This window comes from Felis catus, chromosome D4 (assembly GCF_018350175.1).
Source record: "Felis catus isolate Fca126 chromosome D4, F.catus_Fca126_mat1.0, whole genome shotgun sequence".
Lineage (NCBI taxonomy): Eukaryota > Metazoa > Chordata > Mammalia > Carnivora > Felidae > Felis > Felis catus.
Genome location: NC_058380.1, coordinates 69671896 through 69691008, shown reverse-complemented (window position 1 = coordinate 69691008; position 19113 = coordinate 69671896). Strand labels below are relative to the sequence as shown.

The window sequence follows — 19113 nt, the reverse complement described above, 5'->3', positions numbered from 1 at the left end:
GCAGAGCCAAGGCTCAAACCCAGGCCTTCCTGATTCTAAACTATTAGTACCATAACCTGTAAAGTTTCTCAAAGAGCCATTCCTCTTCTCTTAGTTCTGTATTCTGGTATTTGCTAATGCACTTATATAAATCATTTCACAGTTATATTTAGTGGACATGTACTATTTAAGATCCATAGTTTTCATGTAACATTCTTTAAATATTTTGATATGTCGGTATAGTTCACGTACTAGTTTTCTAGGGCATTTTGAGGATTTATATTTGTTTCAACAAGCTTAACTTGTCACCTATATTTTACTTCAGGGCCTGGAATCAGGTATTAAAACTCTTGGTATGTAATGTACTTTGGGTCTACAACAACACTTAGAGAAGTATAAAACATAGATTACAGTGGTCATTCTAAAATGTCTGGCTAATTCAGTAAGCACGTATGGCATGCATACCATTTTGTACAACCTATACACTGCTAGGCAGTGGAATGGAATGTCTCTACTCTCGCAGCAGCTCGAGCCATAGTCGAGGAAATTAGATCTCTACTGTGCCGTAAGCACTAAGAAGTGATTTGGTTTTTTGTGAGGTGTTTGTTTTGTTTTGTTTTGTTTTTGAGTGTAATGAGCCTCCCTTTCCTACTTTTCTTCTGTCTTTAAGATTTGTTGGAATACCTGGAGGGCTTCTGGAACTATATGTCCCAGATAACCATCATCAAGTAAACTTGGGATTGTTATTAATAGAAACATTGTCTTGAGGAGGGATGCAGGATGCTTTACTGGTTGTCTCTGGGTTGAAGCATTAAAGCCGTCAATTTAGTCTACTAGGCCAAAGACTGTTGCCGTATGCCAGGCTTAATCCAGTATTCTGGACTTAATTTTCTTGGCCTTTGTGATATAGATTTAAAAGATATTGAGATAAATTTTAAGCAAATGCTTTTATCTTCTTCTATTTTTAGATCACCACGCTTATCAATCATAAAGATAATACCAAAAAGTCTGATAAAACTCTGCAAGCAATTCAGCGTGTAGGACAAGCCGTCAACTTGGCAGTTGGAAGATTTGTTAAAGTAGGGGAAGCTATAGCCAATGAAAACTGGGACTTGAAAGAAGAAATAACTATTGCCTGTATTGAAGCTAAACAAGCAGGTATGTGATATTGATATTAAAGCTTTTTTATACCAATTTTACTGCTTTGGATACCATGACAGATTATTGTCTTATTTTGAGCAAAAATATGTTCTGTGCTTTAGCCCTGTGATTATAGATTCCTATAGATTCTGGATTAGCTTCCAGAAATATGGAACTTCTCTTGGCTCAGGTCCTAAATCTGACACGCTGAATTCTTTCACTGGGTAGGGAGATGGTCTTCCATTCTTGCCATTAGCCATTGAAATGCCAGAGATACAGAGGAATGTGGGGCATAGTCTCTGTCCTCAAGGAGCAAATTAGCATGCTCAGGGTTGTAAGTTTGAGCCCCATGTTGGGTGTAGAGATCACTGAAAAATAAAATCTTCAAAAAAAAAAATTAGTGTATTCCTATACTCTATAGCAGACAAATCATAGTGACTACAAATTTTATGAAGTCCCACAGTTCTCTATAGCTGGTGGCACAGAAGCCTGAGAGAACCTGGGGTATTTTGATGGATACAAGTAGTTCAGCCTTGTTGAAGTATAATTTTTCCATTTTTTTCTTTCAATAAATATTTAGTGAGTGCTGGCTATATGCCAGGCTTTCTTTTAGGCCATTGTGAAATAGCTGTGTGTACATCAGTCAAATGTCTACCCTCATGGAGCTTGCATTCTAGTGAGGGAGACCAGAAACAAATGAATAGATATATAATTATTATTCATGAAAAAATAAAGCAGAGTAAGGGTTAGGAGACCAGAGGAGGTATGTTTTACGGAGGACAGCTTTTCTCAACTTTGATACTGTTGACATTTGGGGCCAGATAATTATTTGTTGATAATTCTTTGTTGGTGGTGGGGGCTGTCCTGTGCATTATAAAGTATTTACCAGAATCCCTAGCTTCTACCTATTAGAAGCCAGTAGATTCCCTCTTCTCCCACTGTGACACCAAATCTTGTAACATTCCAGACCTTGTCAAATGTCCTTTTTGGGGTCTAAATGGCCCCCAGTTGAGAACTACTAAGGTAGAGAGTCAGGAAATCCTCTAAGGAAGTAACATTGTTGCAGAGACTGAAAAATGAGGGCCACAGCTACACGAATGAATGAATATCTGAAAGAATGGTATTTCTGGAAAGGAGAAGAGTGAGAATAGTTATGTCCTTCTAGGCAGAGATAGGAACTTTGGACTGTGTTCTAAGTATAATAGGAAGCCTAATGGAAGGTTTCATACAGGGTGGTGGCATAATCTCATATTTTAAAAAGGTCACTGGTGGGGTGCCTGGGTGGCTCAGTCGGTTGAGCATCCGATTTCAGCCCAGGTCGTGATCTCACAGCTTGTGAGTTCAAGCCCTGCGTCAGGCTCTGTGCTGACACCTCAGAGCCTGGAGCCTGTTCCAAATTCTGTGTCTCCCCCTCTCTCTGTCCCTCCGTCTGTCTGTCTGTCTCTCTCTCTCTTCTCTCTCTTTCTCTCTCTCAAAAATACATACACATTTATTTTATTTTTTTAGTGTTTATTTTTGAGAGATAACGCCAAGGTTTGGATAACTCTAAGGTTTGGAGTATGAACAGCTAGGGAAATGGTGGTGCTATTTACTGTGGGAGGAGCAGGTATAGTTAGAGGGTCATCTGGGTGAGATAAGGCCAAGTAAATATGGAGGGGCCAACCAGGTCATATATGGTCCTGTGTGTTCTATGAATGGCTTCAGGTATTACTCTGTAGATGACAGACTGAGGAAATTTCAGCCAGATGAGAGACATAGTTTGTCTTTCTGGTAGCATGCAGGAAATGAACAAAGAGGGTTGATTTAGAGAGTTCAGACACAAGGAGGGAAATTACTATGGAAGCTTCTACAGTAAACCATGCTGAGCCAAGGCAATGTCTTAGAGATAATAAAGAGCAGAGAGGGCGTGCAAAATATTAAGGTGGTTAAATAGCTAGAACTTTGGTATTAGCTCAAAGAAAGGGAGGATTCTGAGTTCACTCTTGAATTTCTAGCCATTCACTGTGATAGTGAATAAACTTTAAGTGGGGAAGGAGGGATGGCCTCATTGTATTTATAACTTGTATTTTACCTACATTTTAAAGAGGATTTGAAATAGCTTACAATAAAAGATACATGTTTAATAAACCCGTTATAATAGGAGATGAAAATAAATATTCTGGAAAGTTTGGCCAACGCTGTTACTTTAAGTAAGCATGAAATTTATCTTTGAAAATCCTGAAAGGCAAGACAAAAATGTGGAAAAGAAAGGGTTATATAATTCTCATTGTTTGTTGAAAGGAAACAGACCAGCTCGTCAAGAGGAGAGCAGCTTTTTTCCTGGCACTAAATTATGTGTGGGCACTTATGCAACAGACATTGCATAAGGCAGTGGACAGTTCAACAGAAAATGTAGAGATGGTCTACATATTACTGTTTTTTTATAGCAACCCTTAATTAGGTTTTTGAATAGGTTTTGAATAGAGTTTTTTTAATGAGAGGGCAAGCTGAGTCCTACTCACCTTATGGGCTTTGTAGGATGTCACTGTGCTCAGTGTATGGTGAGAAAAGAGGACATGGTCCACCGACCCGCACTCCTGTAGACTGTGGCTCTCTGTGAGTAACTCTAAGGCCAGGCGGCTCCATACAGGAATCTTTCAGAAGCCATCTGTTGTCATGGGCTCTGCCTGTTGTCTCTTTTCATTTGGAAGTTGCCTTTCCCCTCTTGAGAACTACCTCTTATGTCACTCTGGTAAGAGAATGAGAATGGCACCTCCTGGAGTTGTATATATGGAAGCCCTAATTTCTCTTAACATGCACAAATTTAAGACTTAACTTGAATCACTCCTGAAATGTTTCTGGTCCACTCAGCCCATAGTAATCAATTTCTCTTCTGAACAATTTAATATTTATTTGAGGGGAATAATGTAAAGTAGTGATAAAGAACTAGGACTTCGGAGTCAGACTGCCTGGATTTTAGTCCCAGCTTTTCACTTGATACCAGTGTGATATTGAGCAAGCTATTAAACTTTTTTAAACCTCAGTTTTCTCATCAATAAAATAGGGGTGATGTTAGTGTTTACAGAAGTGTTTTGATATAATGCATGTATGCATTTGGCTCATAGAAAGTACTCGATAAGTATTAGTTGTTATACTTATTACTGTTTTTCTTTTTTCTTTCTTCTGTTGAGTTCTTTTTTTTTTTTTTAAGATTTTTTTTTTTTTAAAGTAATCTCTACACCCAACATGGGGCTTGAATTTATGACCTGCAGGATTAAGAGTCGCATGCTCCACTGACTGAGCCAGCCAGGGGCCCCTCCTCTGTTGAGTTCTTACACTGTGTTTTTACCTTTTTTTAAAATTGAGGTATAATTGACGTATAAAGTTAAGTTCGTTTTGATGTACAGCATAGTGACTCAATATTTGTACATACAGTTGGCTTTATTTTTTTTTAATTTTTTTTTTCAACTTTTATTTATTTTTGGGACAGAGAGAGAGGGAGCATGAACGGGGGAGGGGCAGAGAGAGAGGGAGACACAGAATCGGAAGCAGGCTCCAGGCTCTGAGCCATCAGCCCAGAGCCTGACGCGGGGCTTGAACTCACAGACCGCGAGATCGTGACCTGGCTGAAGTCGGACGCTTAACCGACTGCGCCACCCAGGCGCCCCAGCATACAGTTGGCTTTAGACAACGCAGGGATTAGGGGTACTGACCCCCTGTGCAGTTGGAAATTGATGTATAACTTTGACTCCCCAAAAATTTAACTGATAGCTTACTGTTGACCATAAGCCTTACCGATAACATAAACAGTTGGTTAACACATATTTTGCATGTTATTACTGTATTCTTACAATAAAGGAAGCTAGAGAAAAAAAATATTAAGAAAGTCATAAGGAAGAGAATATACATTTGTAATACTATACTGTTTTTACTGAAAAAAAATCTGCATGTAAATGGACCCACAGCATTCAAACCCATGTTGTTTAAGGGCCAACTACATTGTGAAATACTCACACAGTAAGTCTAGTTAATATCTGTCATCAGATATAGTTAAAAAAATTTGTGATGAGAACTTTTAAGATTTAGTGTCTTAAAAATAAGCAATATTTTCAAAAATACGCAATACAGTATTAACTATAGCTGCCACGCTGTGTATCACATCCCATAACTTATTTATTTGGTAACTAGAAGTTTATAATTTTAGACTCCACCCACCCAATTTGTGCCCCTCCTCCAATATTTTTACTTGTCTACTTAGGTTTTATATTTTATATGGGAGCTCAATAAATATTTGTATTTAACCGACTTTGGATTTTCACATTAAGACACAACAGTAATTACATATACAAGTTAAAAATGGCAACCACGAAGCTAAAAGGACAGCTCTGTGACTTTTTCAGAAAGCTAATTTCTGAACAGTCTACACTTTGAACAGCTTTATAATGTTAAGGAAGAATTTGACCATGTTGGTGGAGCTAACCAAATGTTACCATCCCACGTAGTTAGGAGTTTAATGCCTGGGTTTAGTCAGAAAAAGGAAAAGTTATATAATACCATATGTGCAGGCTCATATGTAGTATCTTTGAGGATTGAGAGCTGTAGGAAAAAGTAACATTTTCCAGAGGTAGAGAGGAAACATTTTTATCCTCTAAATTATTGCAAACCGATACTAATCCTCTTGCCCCTTTTTGTGTACATAAAAGTTTAATTCTAACCTTTCTATTCCTCTGTATATTTTGCTATGTAAACTGTATTAGTAACCTATTATGTAACAAATTAACCCAAACCTAGCAACTTAAAACCACATTTATTACCTCACATAGTTTCTGAAGGTCAGAAGTCAGAGAGTGGCTTAGCCAGCTGGGTCTGGGTCACTGTCTCTCATGAGGTTGTACTCAAGGTGTCTGTTGGGCCTGTAGCTATCTGAAAGCTTGACTGGACCGCAGGATCTATTGCTTTCCTCTTTTGATTTTTGGCAGGCTTTACTTCTTTGTTGGCTTTGGCCAGAGGCCTCAGTTTCACCTTATCTATGCCTCTTTGTAGGAATGGCTACTTACAACATGGTAGTTGGCTTCCCTCAGACAGAGAGAGTGAGCGAGAGCAACCAAGATGGCTACCTTAGTGTCTTTAAAAACCTAATCTTGGAGGTGACAAACCATCACTTCTACCCTACCAACCCTGGTGTGATGTGGGAGGAAACCACACAAAGATGTAGATTCCAGGAGGTGGGGAACTTTGGGAGCCATCTTGGAGGCTGGCTACCACAGACTTCCTCTTATTAGTAGAGTTTCAGCTGTTGTCATGATATGTAACCAATACATATCTAGTGGCTTATCCTTTGGGTTTTCCTGTGTTGTTTCAGATTCCTGTTGTCTGAAAGTAAATTTATCATACCCCTTTCTGTGACCTTCTTTCTGATTAAAAAAAAAATGATTTAGGTTCACAAACTCGAAGCCTTTTTTTGTTTGTTTGTTTTTCATTTCTCCTTCTTTTCTTATCACTGTTCAGGTACGAATTTTATATTTTCTTTCCTTGGTATCTCTCAAATCATCTTTTTTATATTCCCATGGCTGCCATCCTTGCAAGATCCTTACTACTTCATACCCACCGATGACATAGCTGCCTCATTAGTACCCTGACTTTGAGTCTCTCCTTTCTAGTCCAGGTGCTTTCACCAGACTTATCCTAAATCTTGATTTCATTCTGTCACACCCTATGACCTGTCCGTGAAAGTTCAGGTACTTTTATTCAGTATCATTAACCTATGGGCAGATACTTTATTGGATGTATATAATGATATTGACAAGGGGACTTTTGTGAGAAAATCAATCTATTATGTACTGAGGTTTACTTAGGATGTAAAAATTATCTTGAACATTGCAAGATGATGGAAAGTTTATTTTTTTTAAATTCTTAGGTTAAACCGTAAAGTTTGGAAGAAATTATAGCCTGGTTTTATTTTTAAGGAGAACATATATTTGTATTGTTTTATTGATGCAGAATTGCTATTACAGAAATCAAAGCATTTTGATGGCAACATTTTGATAGTGAAGAAGAGACTTTTTCTAGAAGGAAGTTGGAAGTTTATTTGGTACAATGGGCATGGTATGCTAGGCATCGTAAGAAGTATAAATTCAAACAGCAGGTCTCAGGGTCAGCCTGTGGTTTGAGTTCTCAGGATAGATGCTTTCATTGTTTTCCCATGCAGAGCCCAGGTGCCCAACAGATAAACTAGATTGTTATTTCCCTTTGCCAGTGGATCATTTCTCTACGCCCCCTTTTCACTGAAGATGCCTCCCAAGGGGCACAAAGCTTTGTCTTTTTTCCGTGGGTGTTCATAAAAACCCTAGCCCCTTCAGGGTATGGAGATGTGCAGTGACCCCTACCCCTTACCCCAGTACACCTCTGTCTCCTCACCCCTGGCCAAAGCCATGGCAGCTGCTTACTGCTCTGCTTTGGGTTCTCCTTCTTTTTTTTAACTTTTTTAAAACTTTTTTTTAATGTTTACTTATTTTTGAGAGAGAGAGAGACAGAGACAGAGTGTGAGCCGGGAAGGGACAGAGAAGGAGACACAGAATCTGAAGCAGGCTCCGGGCTCAGCTGTCAGCACAAAACCCAATGTGGGCTCGAACTCACAAACTGTGAGATCGAGCTGAGCTGAAGTCAGACGCTCAACTGACTGAGCCACCCAGGCACCCCTTAACTTTTTTTTTTAATGTTTATTCATTTTTGAGAAAGCAAGAGAGAGAGAGAGAGAGAGAGAGAGGGAGAGAGAGAGAGAGAGAATATGAATGGGGTAGGGGCAGAGAGAGAGGGAGACACAGAATCCGAAGCAGGCTCCAGGTTCCGAGCTGTCAGTGCAGAGCGCCCCCCTTCTTCTTATTTTGTTTTTTTAATGTTTATTTATTTTTGAGAGAGAAAACACGTGAGCAGGGGAGGGGCAGAGAGAGAGGAGACAAAGAATCCAAAGCAGGCTTTAGGCTCCAAGCTGTCAGCACAGAGCCTGATGCAGGGCTCGAACCCACGAACCAGGAGATCACGACCTGAGCTATGGTCAGACGCTTAACCGACTGAGCTACCCAGGCGCCCCAGAGCAGGAGGCTTTTTAGATCATGTAGTTGGCTATACCACTGGAAACAAACGTTAATATATTTTTCAAACTTGGTGAAGGCAACAAATTTTTCAAAGTTCTCAAAGTTCATTATTTTGTCATTCAGGAGCCTCATATGATAATTCTTGTGTTCATCAAAGGGTAGCTATTTCTTCTTCTTGAAATTAAACTCCAAAGCCAGTGTCTAACTGTTGAGCATGATCTCTCTTCAAGAGTAAAGTCTAGATTTTAATTTAAGTGCATCTTATTCCCAATTTAACTTTTCACCCTTGCCTTTCTTGTTAGGAGAAACAATTGCAGCACTTACAGATATAAGCAGCTTGAATCACCCAGAATCTGATGGCCAGATCACAATTTTTACGGATAAAACAGGCGTTATAAAGGCTGCAAGATTACTTCTTTCTTCAGTGACAAAAGTGTTGTTGCTGGCAGACCGAGTAGTCATTAAGCAGATAATAACATCAAGAAATAAGGTACTTGTCTTTCTTGTGTTTCTATACTTGTGACTTTCAGGGTTGTTCAAAAAGTATCTTTTAGGTTAATTACAGGTAATTTGGCAATGCTTGTCAGTTTTAATGTTTATAACTCCACTTGTCTATAGCTTAAAAGTGGTATTTCTTCTGTACCTATAAGTCCTAAACAATGTGTGTTCTGGGTCTGAACTTTTAGATGCAAATAATATTTCTTCTCAGAAAACCATTATCTACTTGTTTAAGCTTATTCGTTAAAGCTTTTCATGTGTACAAATTCAGGAAGAAAAGCCAAGCACCATGACAACATATGTAGTGGAAACGTAGTTGATAAAAATACCAAATTCCTCAGTATCTTTTTTTTCAGAGTCAGAGGATAATAATTTATGAGCTTAAGAAAAAAAATTCAGTCATCTGAAACCACAATTATCCAAATTTCTACAAAATTTCTACATGCAGTATCCCTAGAAACAATGGATAATCATGAGGCTTACAGAATAAATTTAAACTCTCCCAGCCTAGAACTTTTCCAGTCTCTTCAGCTAACGGTTGTGCTCCTCCATCATCTGGGAGGCTAGGGCATGTACAGTCACTTCTTTCCCTGGATGATTCCCTAGGCAAGGAGGAGGGGAGTCTGCCAGGGAAGAGGTTGTCTTAGTCAAGTTTGAGGACAAAACTACCAGAGGAGTGTTGAGTGAATCAGAGTGTGAGTTTCAAAAGAAAAAGAATTTGGAGAGGTAGACCGGGCAGTGCCAGAGGGACAAGAGAAAACCTTCCTGTCTGTGAAAGATAAGAGTGTCCACGCAGTGGCGGCCATCGGCCTTATCTGTCCTAGGCGCCTGCACTTCCTGAGCTGCCAGGGCAGATTAACACACCAAACATCCATCACATCCTCAGTTTAAAAAAGTAAACACAGGATATCTGTGTTTTCTTTACCTATCTTGGTCTGACGAAAGCTAATCCAGTGGTGTTATTTTAGAGAAAGGGATTTGAAAATATGTTTCACATTTACTTACTTTACTTCTAATATCAAGAAAACACCTAACATTGTCTGTTGGCTCTGCTAGAGATTTCTCGCTTCTTTCACCCCAGCTTCCCAAAGCCTCTTGGCAACTGATTTATTCGACACAGGCAATTCCTGATTCATCCAAACCGTTTTCCTGCGCTCCAAGTGCCACAATTCCCTTTCCACTCCTCACAGTGCAGGTGACCTTCCTTCCACTTCTTCCGCTTCTTGGGAAGAATGGGGTTCCTGGGTTCTGGTTCACTGAACCTCGAGGCTTCTGTGGGTCGTCTTTTTCCTCCCTCGCTCCCTAGTTCTCTGAAGATTTGATTACCTCCGTCCTGCACACTTCCACCTTCTCCAGACTTTGCTACATGAATGATCTCCTCTGTCTATTGAGGCATTTCTTGTACTCTTTTTCCTTTTAACTTTCAGAGTGACACCAAGTCTTCCCATCCGAAAGACAAATCATTCACTAGATGATGTTAACTTTTGGGTCTGCTTCACTACTGCTCTGGCTCTTCCTTTCCTGCCTTCTCCTCCTTAGCTTTCCCCTAGAATTCAGTTTCTCCTTTTCCCTGGGTACTCAGCCTCGACATCTCAGTCTCTTTCACATCTACACATGACAATAAAATATTCTGTTTTGCAGGTTCTTGCAACTATGGAAAGACTGGAGAAAGTGAATAGCTTTCAAGAGTTTGTCCAAATATTCAGTCAATTTGGAAATGAAATGGTGGAGTTTGCACATCTAACTGGTGATAGACAAAATGTATGTATTTACCACATTCAAAAATCTTCAAATACATGCATACTTTTTAATTTGGATGGAGGTGTGATCTTTGTGATCATTTGGGTTGGTTTCTTTGCTTATTAAACTTGTAACCTTGCTGTTGAAAGCCTTTCATAAAAGAGCCAGGATAAAGTAAATAAATCTGCATGGTGTTTTGTTTTTGTGGGGTTTTTTTGTTTTGTTTTGTTTTTTTGCATACATACAACTGTTAAATATGTTCTCACTACACACACTAAGAAAGGTCATACTTGCCTTTACGGCTCAAATCTAATATTCCCTCTTCTATGAAACTACATTTTACCTTCTACCCAGACTCAGACAATAAATTGAGTCATCGTATATATTCTGATAGTATTTTGTTGTATATCTTGTTAATTCTTTTTGTAACTTGTTATATATTATTCTGTTCTGATCTGTTTCTGTAAGTTTTCTACATTAGATCACCAGTAATAACTCAAGCATTGTTTATCTGCATTAGCTATGTATTAGGTACTTAATGTACATGATCTCATTTAATTTTGAAAACATTCCTGCAAGGTAGGTATTGTTATTACTGTTTTACACCTGAGGAAACAGAACCTGAGATGATAATAAACTTTCCCAAGTCACTCTTCTAGCAGATTCAACTCTGTTATGTCTGATTTTGGAGCCTGTAATTTTCAGCCTACACCATGATATTAGTTCTTGTAGGTCTGTTCCCCAATTTAGACTGTAAGCTCATAAGTTTAGGGAGGTGGAAAAGCATGTTGTATCTAGGGTTGACTTTTCTTTGTTGGGGTATTCTTGCATGAGTTCATCTTGTTAGCAGGTTAAATATATAATGACCTCTTCTTGAGATGTTTTGGTATAGTCACATAGGGTATCACGTTGGGCATGTACAATCCTGGTTGTAGCTGAAGTTAGAAGAAGCATATTGGCCTGGAAAGTGGCAGGCTGGATTGTATGCTTAACTTAGTGTTTCTTGGACCATCTGGATTTTCTGGAGACTTCTCTTGTGTCCTGTGGACCAGCCTTCTAACAGATTGAGATGCCATTTTCTTTTATCATTTGTTATCACCATACAATATGTGGTTCATGTATGACTTACAAGTCACAAATGAAAACACTAATATGACAGGTGAAATTTTTGTGTAATTCAGATTTCAGTGACCATAAGTAAAATGTTATTGGGACATAGCCATGTTAGTTGAATATTGTCTAGAGGTGGCTTTCATACTATGATGGCAGAACTAAGTAGTTGTTTCAGAGACCATTTGACCCAGAAAACCTAAAAAGTTTATTGTCTGGCCTTTTATTAAAAATGACTGCTGACCTCTGATTTAGATGGTCGTGACCAAAGTATTATGAGAGTATTTGGTTCTAGATTTGATCACAATATTTAGGTACTTTCTGTGATAGCACACATTCTATCAAGGGCTCTATGAAGAGAAACTAAAAGAAAAAAATTCAAAGCACAGTGCCTGCTTCAGACTTTATAATCTACTTGGAAGAAACTCTATGCCCAAGAAACGTCTTAAGAATATTTCAGAGCAGCATATTGGTTAAGTTTAGGACAAATAAAACTCCGTTTGAAATGAATAAATACTTGGAGGGGATTAATCAGACATGGTCTCTGAAAGAGGTGACTTCTAAGTATCTATTTGGAAGGAAATATTAGCCCATAAATACTTGATTAATAAGCAACTGTTAATTGAGTAAAGGATAGGATGGTTGTTTCCGGTCAGGAGAGAGGTGTGTCCACATAGGCATGAGAATGTCTGGCATGCAGGCCACCAGAGCGTGAGCCGCGAGGCAATAACCCCCTCGGTCTCAGTCCCTGGCTCTGCTGCCCTCAGTAGGGGCAGCTGTTTCTTCCCACACATCGTGTTGATGTATTTAGATCAAAGTGGTGACATTTTATAAAACTTTATCCTGGTTTTTTTTTCACTTTGTCACCTTTTAAACAATGTTAGTTGGCTGAGTCTTGTTATCGTTGAATAAATGATTTTCCAAGAAATCGGATTGTTTATAGGATCCTAGACTGTTCAATGATTTTATTTCATTTTTAGGATCTGAAAGATGAGAAGAAAAAGGCAAAAATGGCAGCAGCAAGGGCAGTTCTTGAAAAGTGTACAATGATGCTTCTCACAGCATCAAAGGTAGGAACACTTTTGTTTTACCTGATTAAATGCATCTAACTTACGTATTTTACATTTTTAGAAAGATCAGAGTGATAAATCAGAACATAGGCCACAGCAGTCAAATCTGTTATTCTTTAGCAAGAATGCTAACTTCCTTCCCCAGTTCCAAACAGCAGTTAATCCGTGAGTCAGCTTTGAGCGAGCAGCCGAGCGGAAGATGGTGTACTGGGTGCTGTGACTCGGGCCTGTCACACACTGTCACTGCCTCTGCAGGGTTTGCCAGTCTCATTGGGGAGCCAGCACACGTGCTCTTGAAAAAGCTAGGCGAGTTAGAATCTGTTGAGTAACAGTGGAGTACTAATTCAGCCTTTAATTTGTTTATTCTGTCAATTCATACCTTTAATGCCTTATTCTCCTTTTAACAAAATTGTGAATTGAGCGCTTGTAATTCCAAACAGCAGCTGGCCAGCAAATTGGTACAATTCAAGAACGAACTAGTAAACAGCTCGTTAGCAGTTTATTTAGAACTGCCTTTTCTGCTCAGAATATTCACTCTAGCCTAGGATTAGTGAAGCCACAAAGTCCACTGGAGCCCACTTGGAAGGCCCTGTTCACATCTAGGCCCATGAGGAGTTTTCATTCTCATTTTTTAAACGCCAAAGGTGCCTCCACAGTCATGCAACATTTGTTCGTTTTTCCTCATTCTTTTTTAGTTTTTGCACATGTAAGACAACATTTTAAAATAGTTTTAATCATGATAAAGATAGTTTTTCCCCCCAAATTTTAGGTAAACTTACTGAAGTATAAAGATACAGTTTTGCACTGTGCCTTTTTCACTTAACCTTGCTATCGCTTTTTACTCATCCTGCTTCCACTTGTAGTGAGGAGAAGCAGCTGGGTGAGCCAGGGACCCAGGAGATTTTGGTAAAGAACCATTTTTATTAGCATGACGTGTTCTCTGTAAGATTTTATGTATTATGGTACGGGCCATGTCTTAAAAACTTGCAATTGTTTTGAAGACCTGTCTCAGGCATCCCAACTGCGAATCAGCGCATAAAAACAAAGAAGGAGTATTTGACCGAATGAAAGTGGCATTAGATAAGGTGATTGAAATCGTGACTGACTGCAAACCAAGTGGAGAGACTGACATGTCATCTGTCAGTATTTTTACTGGAATTAAAGAATTCAAGGTAAGAATCGAGAGAGTGTATTTTCTTTTTTTTTTTTTTCCTTCCGTGTCAAAGGAACATCGTTAGATATAGTATCCGTATTTTGGCATGCTGTTTTAGAATAGACGCTTCACAAAAGTAGATATTTTTCCTTTCAGACAGTGCCACTCTGTATAAACTTAATGTTCAGTAACATCTGGTGTGGCGTAGTTTGTACAAAGAACACTGGTTATGGTCACTACTCTGGCCCCGTGTGGCTGTCTGGTTCAGTGGGAGACTCCTATCCTCTGTTTAGAAGGGCGTTCGCAGTTTTTTGAGTTAGTGCTGTTCTATCCGTGGATGATGACCGACAGCAAATCATTTCTGCTGGAATCTCTACTCTTCCCTGGGCTCTAGGGTTGATACTTTGAGACTGTACTAATAGTATTGTTAATTAAAAAAAAATTGTTTAAGTTTATTTTGAGACAGAGCATGTGTGCATGTGTGCAGGTGGGGGAGGGGCAGAGAGAAGGAGAGAGACAGAATCTCAAGCAGGCTCTGATTTGTCAGTGCAGAGCCCGACGCAGGGCTCCAACTCATAAACTGTGAAATCGTGACCTCAGCCAAAATCAAGGGTCTAATGCTTACCGACAGGGCCACCGCCCCATTAATTAAAATTTCTAAATGAACACTAAAACATGCTAACATGTATTACTGAGCACTTACTCTGTGCCAGTCCTGTTGGAATGCTTTAAATGTATGTGCCTGTAAAATCCTCATAAGAACTGCAGTTATTATTATCCCCCTTATACTGTTGAGGAGACTGGGAAACAGAGATTAAGTAATTTGCCAGCTAGAAGTGCCAGAGTTCGGGTTTGAAACCGGGCAGTGTGACCCAGAGTCCCTGCTATTTTGGGGCAGAACTTCTCAGGGGAAGTCAGAGAGGTGGTGAAGTCGCTCTCTGTGGAAGAGCAGGGGCTGCATCAGGGGGGCCTAGGACATCATCGAGCACAACCCCCTCTCTGACAGGGCCCTCGGAAGTCGTCTGATAGGCTAAGGGCTGCAACGAGGATGGAATTCTTTCATCTTTTTAATTGCGTGAAGGTCTAAGTAGGACCATGGGGTGAAAGAAAGGCATGGAAAGAACAGTTATTTTTAGGGGCCATTCTCTTCGTTAAATTATCTAATTTAATCTCTAACTTCCCTCTTAGGTGGGTTTTATTATCGTCATGTTTTTGAGGAGGAAAGCTAGTAAGTGGCCGAGCCCCTCTTTAAACCAGGACTTGCGAATCCCACAGTCCATGACCTTTCAGGTTATACCTGTGAGTTTGCTGCCTGTCCTGCCCTCTCTTTCCGAGGGGAAAGAAGCTACAAAGATCAGTCATTCTCTTAGAGTTTTTATTGCTCTTTTTATAAAGGCTGAAGGGGCGGGGGGGTGGGGGGGGAGGAGACATCTTGTTAAGGGTTGCACGATAATTAGGGAAACAAACAGGGCCAGAGCTAGGTCTTTTGCCTCTTGGTGCCATACTTCGGCTCCAGGTTAACTTGGCAGTGCTGTGCCTGTGGCTGCTGCCAGCTGCTCTGGCTGCCGCTTCACCGCCAGGCATTCTGGAGCGACTCCGTCTCACGGCCAGTGGGTATCTTTTTGGCGTCTTACCTTCTTTTCTGATGGAGAGTATCATGTGTAGCAGGAAGCTGCATTACTATGCTCAGTACTGTGAGTGTGGACAAATCTTATGAAACCATGTAAATGAATAGCTTTTGAAAAAACTAAGTTGCTATTTTTCTTAAATTTTTTTAAAGTTTATCTATTTCTGAGAGAGAGAGCATGAACAGGAGTGGGGCAGAGAGAGAGGGAGACACAGAATCTGAAGCAGGCTCCAGGCTCCAAGCTGTTAGCACAGAGCCCAACACAGGGGTTGAACCCACCAACCACGAAATCATGACCTGAGCCAAAGTCGGATGCTTAACCAACTGAGCCACCCAGGCGGCCCTAAGTTGCTATTAAAAGCATATATGTGTTTTCTCGGGGCGCCTGGGTGGCGCAGTCGGTTAAGCGTCCGACTTCAGCCAGGTCACGATCTCGCGGTCCGTGAGTTCGAGCCCCGCGTCGGGCTCTGGGCTGATGGCTCAGAGCCTGGAGCCTGTTTCCGATTCTGTGTCTCCCTCTCTCTCTGCCCCTCCCCCGTTCATGCTCTGTCTCTCTCTGTCCCAAAAATAAATAAACGTTGAAAAAAAAAGATTAAAAAAAAAAAAAAAGAAATTCCAACACTTTAAAAAAAAAAAAATAAAAGCATATATATGTTTTCTCAAAAGGGAGAATCAAAAATCTTAAACATAAATGGTGTGTGGTCGACATGACTGATTTTTATGTTGTAATCCTGTTTAAATTCTAAATCTCAGAGGCTTATTGTTAATTCCATATGTCACTTTTATCCATGTTCTTTCCTAGCTTAAAAGAAAAAAATGCTGTTTACCTAGGATGGAGTAGTTCCTGGAGACAACCTGGGCCAAGAGGAGAAGGAAAAGCAAGCCAGCCCCCTCTTCCCCACCCATGGCATTTCCAAATCTGGGTATTTCCATGGGTCATGTGAAAATGGGTCAGATGTAAGGATTATCTGGAAACTATATTTATGAAAGGACTTTAAAGTGCTAAACAAGTGTAAGCTATCCTTATCAGCACATTCATTATGACCACAGTCATGGTCATCACCATGGATCACCTCTTGGCCCAAGTTGTTTCTGCGACACATCTCATGGGCTAGAGGTTAAATGCCGCTGGAGTGGCAGAGTGGCAGTAGAAAGCTGAGAGAGAAAGACTGTGCCAGTGAGCATGTGTCAGTCGCATATTTAGGAAACTCTGAGCACAGGATGGCTGAAGTGACAGGTTGTTTGGGAAGTTGGGGGTGGTGAGACAGACTGTCAGAAACATCTATAAAGTCAAGACCCTAGAGGATTTTGTGTTATGCAGTAGAAATTTGGGCTTAATTTTAGAGGTGGTGAGATGTCAATTAGAGGGAGTTGGCAATATCAGAAACTTTCCATTTTATAAAGATTATACAGGTAGAGAATGATGGGGAATGTTTTGGTCAGGGAGGTGCTGTTGGGGACATAAGACAAAATGTAGAGACAGATTGGGCGCCTAGGAGAGTTTGGCTGAATTGAGAAAGGAAAAACTGATGCCTTTCGCAGCCCTTGCCATTCCCACACCCTCCACACCCTTTCCCCCTGGGCTCAGCACAAGTTAGTATTTGGATGTAGCATCTTCCAGGACTTGGCCTCAGCATTTTCTCAGATGCACATTCTCTACCTGCAAGCTGATTTGTTTTTCCTACCAGTTGCTACACGATAATGCTTTTTCTGCCTTAGCGTTTACTGGTCTCCTAGGAATGTTGTATTAACAGCCATCGCAGTGAGTCTCTGCATGGCCGCTGGTGGCTCCTGAGCAATGTGTACTGGAGAACAGAGTCATCACTAGAGGTTGTATTTCCCCTGAGCCCTCAGACCAGCGAAGAAATGGCTAGTGTCTCTCTGGGCACTGCTAAAAATTACAGCCCATTTGGTTCGGTGGGAATATTGTCTCATAGATGTGTATCCTTTTTGTTCTCAGATGAACATTGAAGCTCTTCGGGAGAATCTTTATTTTCAGTCAAAAGAGAATCTTTCTGCGACTTTGGAAGTCATCTTGGAGCGCACAGAGGACTTTACTGATTCTGCCTACACCAGCCATGAGCACAGGGAGCGCATCTTGGAACTGTCCACTCAGGCGAGGCTGGAACTGCGGCAGTTGATTTCTGTGTGGATTCAAAGTGTAAGAACTTCTTTTCGACCAAGTGAATCTTATACGTTAGCTTTTCCCTAAAGCTCTGAGCACTGTGGAAGCTAACGTAATCACCAGGATTATGACTGTGGCCTGGAACAGGACAAGGGTATCTCATGTCTTTTCTCCCCACCCCTTGGCCAAAGCGCCCCTCCCATCCAGTGCTCACAGTATTTGACATTTCTGGGCCTGTTGTTTCTCAGTTTCCATGCTGGCCAGCCTGGATTCTGCACCACCATCACTATCACGAGTTCATCCCATAGTCCCCCCGTGTCCACCAAATGCACCTCTGGAAAACTCCTCCCCAAAATGCTTCAGAGTGAAGAGCAGAGGGATAGACCCCCACCTACAAGTTCTTGGGACCCGAGTCTTACTGCCAGAGCCATTCACACGTGCACAGTTCTTAACTCTGAGGACAGTTGATTTATAGAGACGACAATTTAGAAAACTTATTGAGGTCTAGAAGCAGTGAAGACAAGGGTAGATCCACTAGCAAGTGAAAGATTTTTCACCCTTGCCCCAATTCCTGGTCAAAGATTGGTGAGCAACCATTCGAAGATTAGACTGCTGGTGTGCATAAAGCCTGGGATGCTATGTGGACTAGAGTGGTAAAGATGGACAGAGTTGGGGGCACGTGGCTGGCTCAGTCGGTAGAGCTTGTGACATTTGGTCTCGTGCTATGAATTCGAGCCCCATACATAGTGTAGAGTTTACCTAGGGTTTAAAAAAAAAAAAAAAAAAAAGATGGACAGAGTGGGACAACACAGAAAGTGTGTATCCAGACTCTTGTAGAGAGTGGTTACAGAATTGAAAGGTGGAAGCCTGAGACTCAGCTCTGGCACCACTTGTTCATTTCTTAGACCTAGGGTATGTCAAAAAAAAGTGTTTACCATGGTTTATAACATACAGCATAGATGGAACAAATCTGAAAGCCATGAACAAAAGTTTTGGCAGTAAAGATGAAGAAGGATGAGCACAGAGAGTGAAGCAGCAGTTGACTTTCTTGTAAAGATTGGTTTATCAATGCAGAGTAGACATAAATCAAGGTTTTCTCTTACATTCCTTGGCATCATGACAGTGCAAATGCTCATATTAACAGGGAAATTAACCTAGAGTGGTGTCAGGGCTAAAAGCATTATTTTATGGTTAGTTTGAAATACCTCTGTGATATCTAATCTAAAGTATAGATTGCTTCAGTGTTAAATTTTAAACCCAAAAGTCAATATAAAGAGTTTCTTTGAGAAAGTGCTCTCTCTGTTGGAAATCCAAGTCTATCAATACTTACATTTGCAATTAACACCTTTCCCATATTTCACAAGCACTCCGATCACTGGTTCTGCATGCCAGAACCATTGTTCATCCATTCATTTTTTTCAGCACTTGTTACTGAGTGCCTTTTATATGCCAGGCACTGGAAATCTAAAGATGAATAAGATAAAATCTTTGCCTGCAAGAATTTTGCAATGTAGAAAAATGTGGGAAGGGGTAAGATAAGTACAGAAAGTTTTCTAAGTGCCCAACAGAGGTACAGACCATGTTTTGCATGGAATTGA

At 40.4% G+C, this 19113-nt stretch overlaps 1 protein-coding gene across 1 annotated transcript in view; it reads left to right on the top strand.

Moving 5' to 3' along the window:
- The window catches only part of CTNNAL1 (catenin alpha like 1), a 63475-nt gene that overhangs the window by 18745 nt on the left and 25617 nt on the right, over positions 1 to 19113 (top strand). The window contains exons 2-7 of the mRNA XM_023242544.2: positions 948 to 1137; positions 8495 to 8682; positions 10332 to 10451; positions 12521 to 12610; positions 13612 to 13782; positions 17351 to 17551. Coding sequence (XP_023098312.1) covers positions 948 to 1137; positions 8495 to 8682; positions 10332 to 10451; positions 12521 to 12610; positions 13612 to 13782; positions 17351 to 17551 — 960 coding nt within the window. The remainder of the gene's footprint in view (positions 1 to 947; positions 1138 to 8494; positions 8683 to 10331; positions 10452 to 12520; positions 12611 to 13611; positions 13783 to 17350; positions 17552 to 19113) is intronic.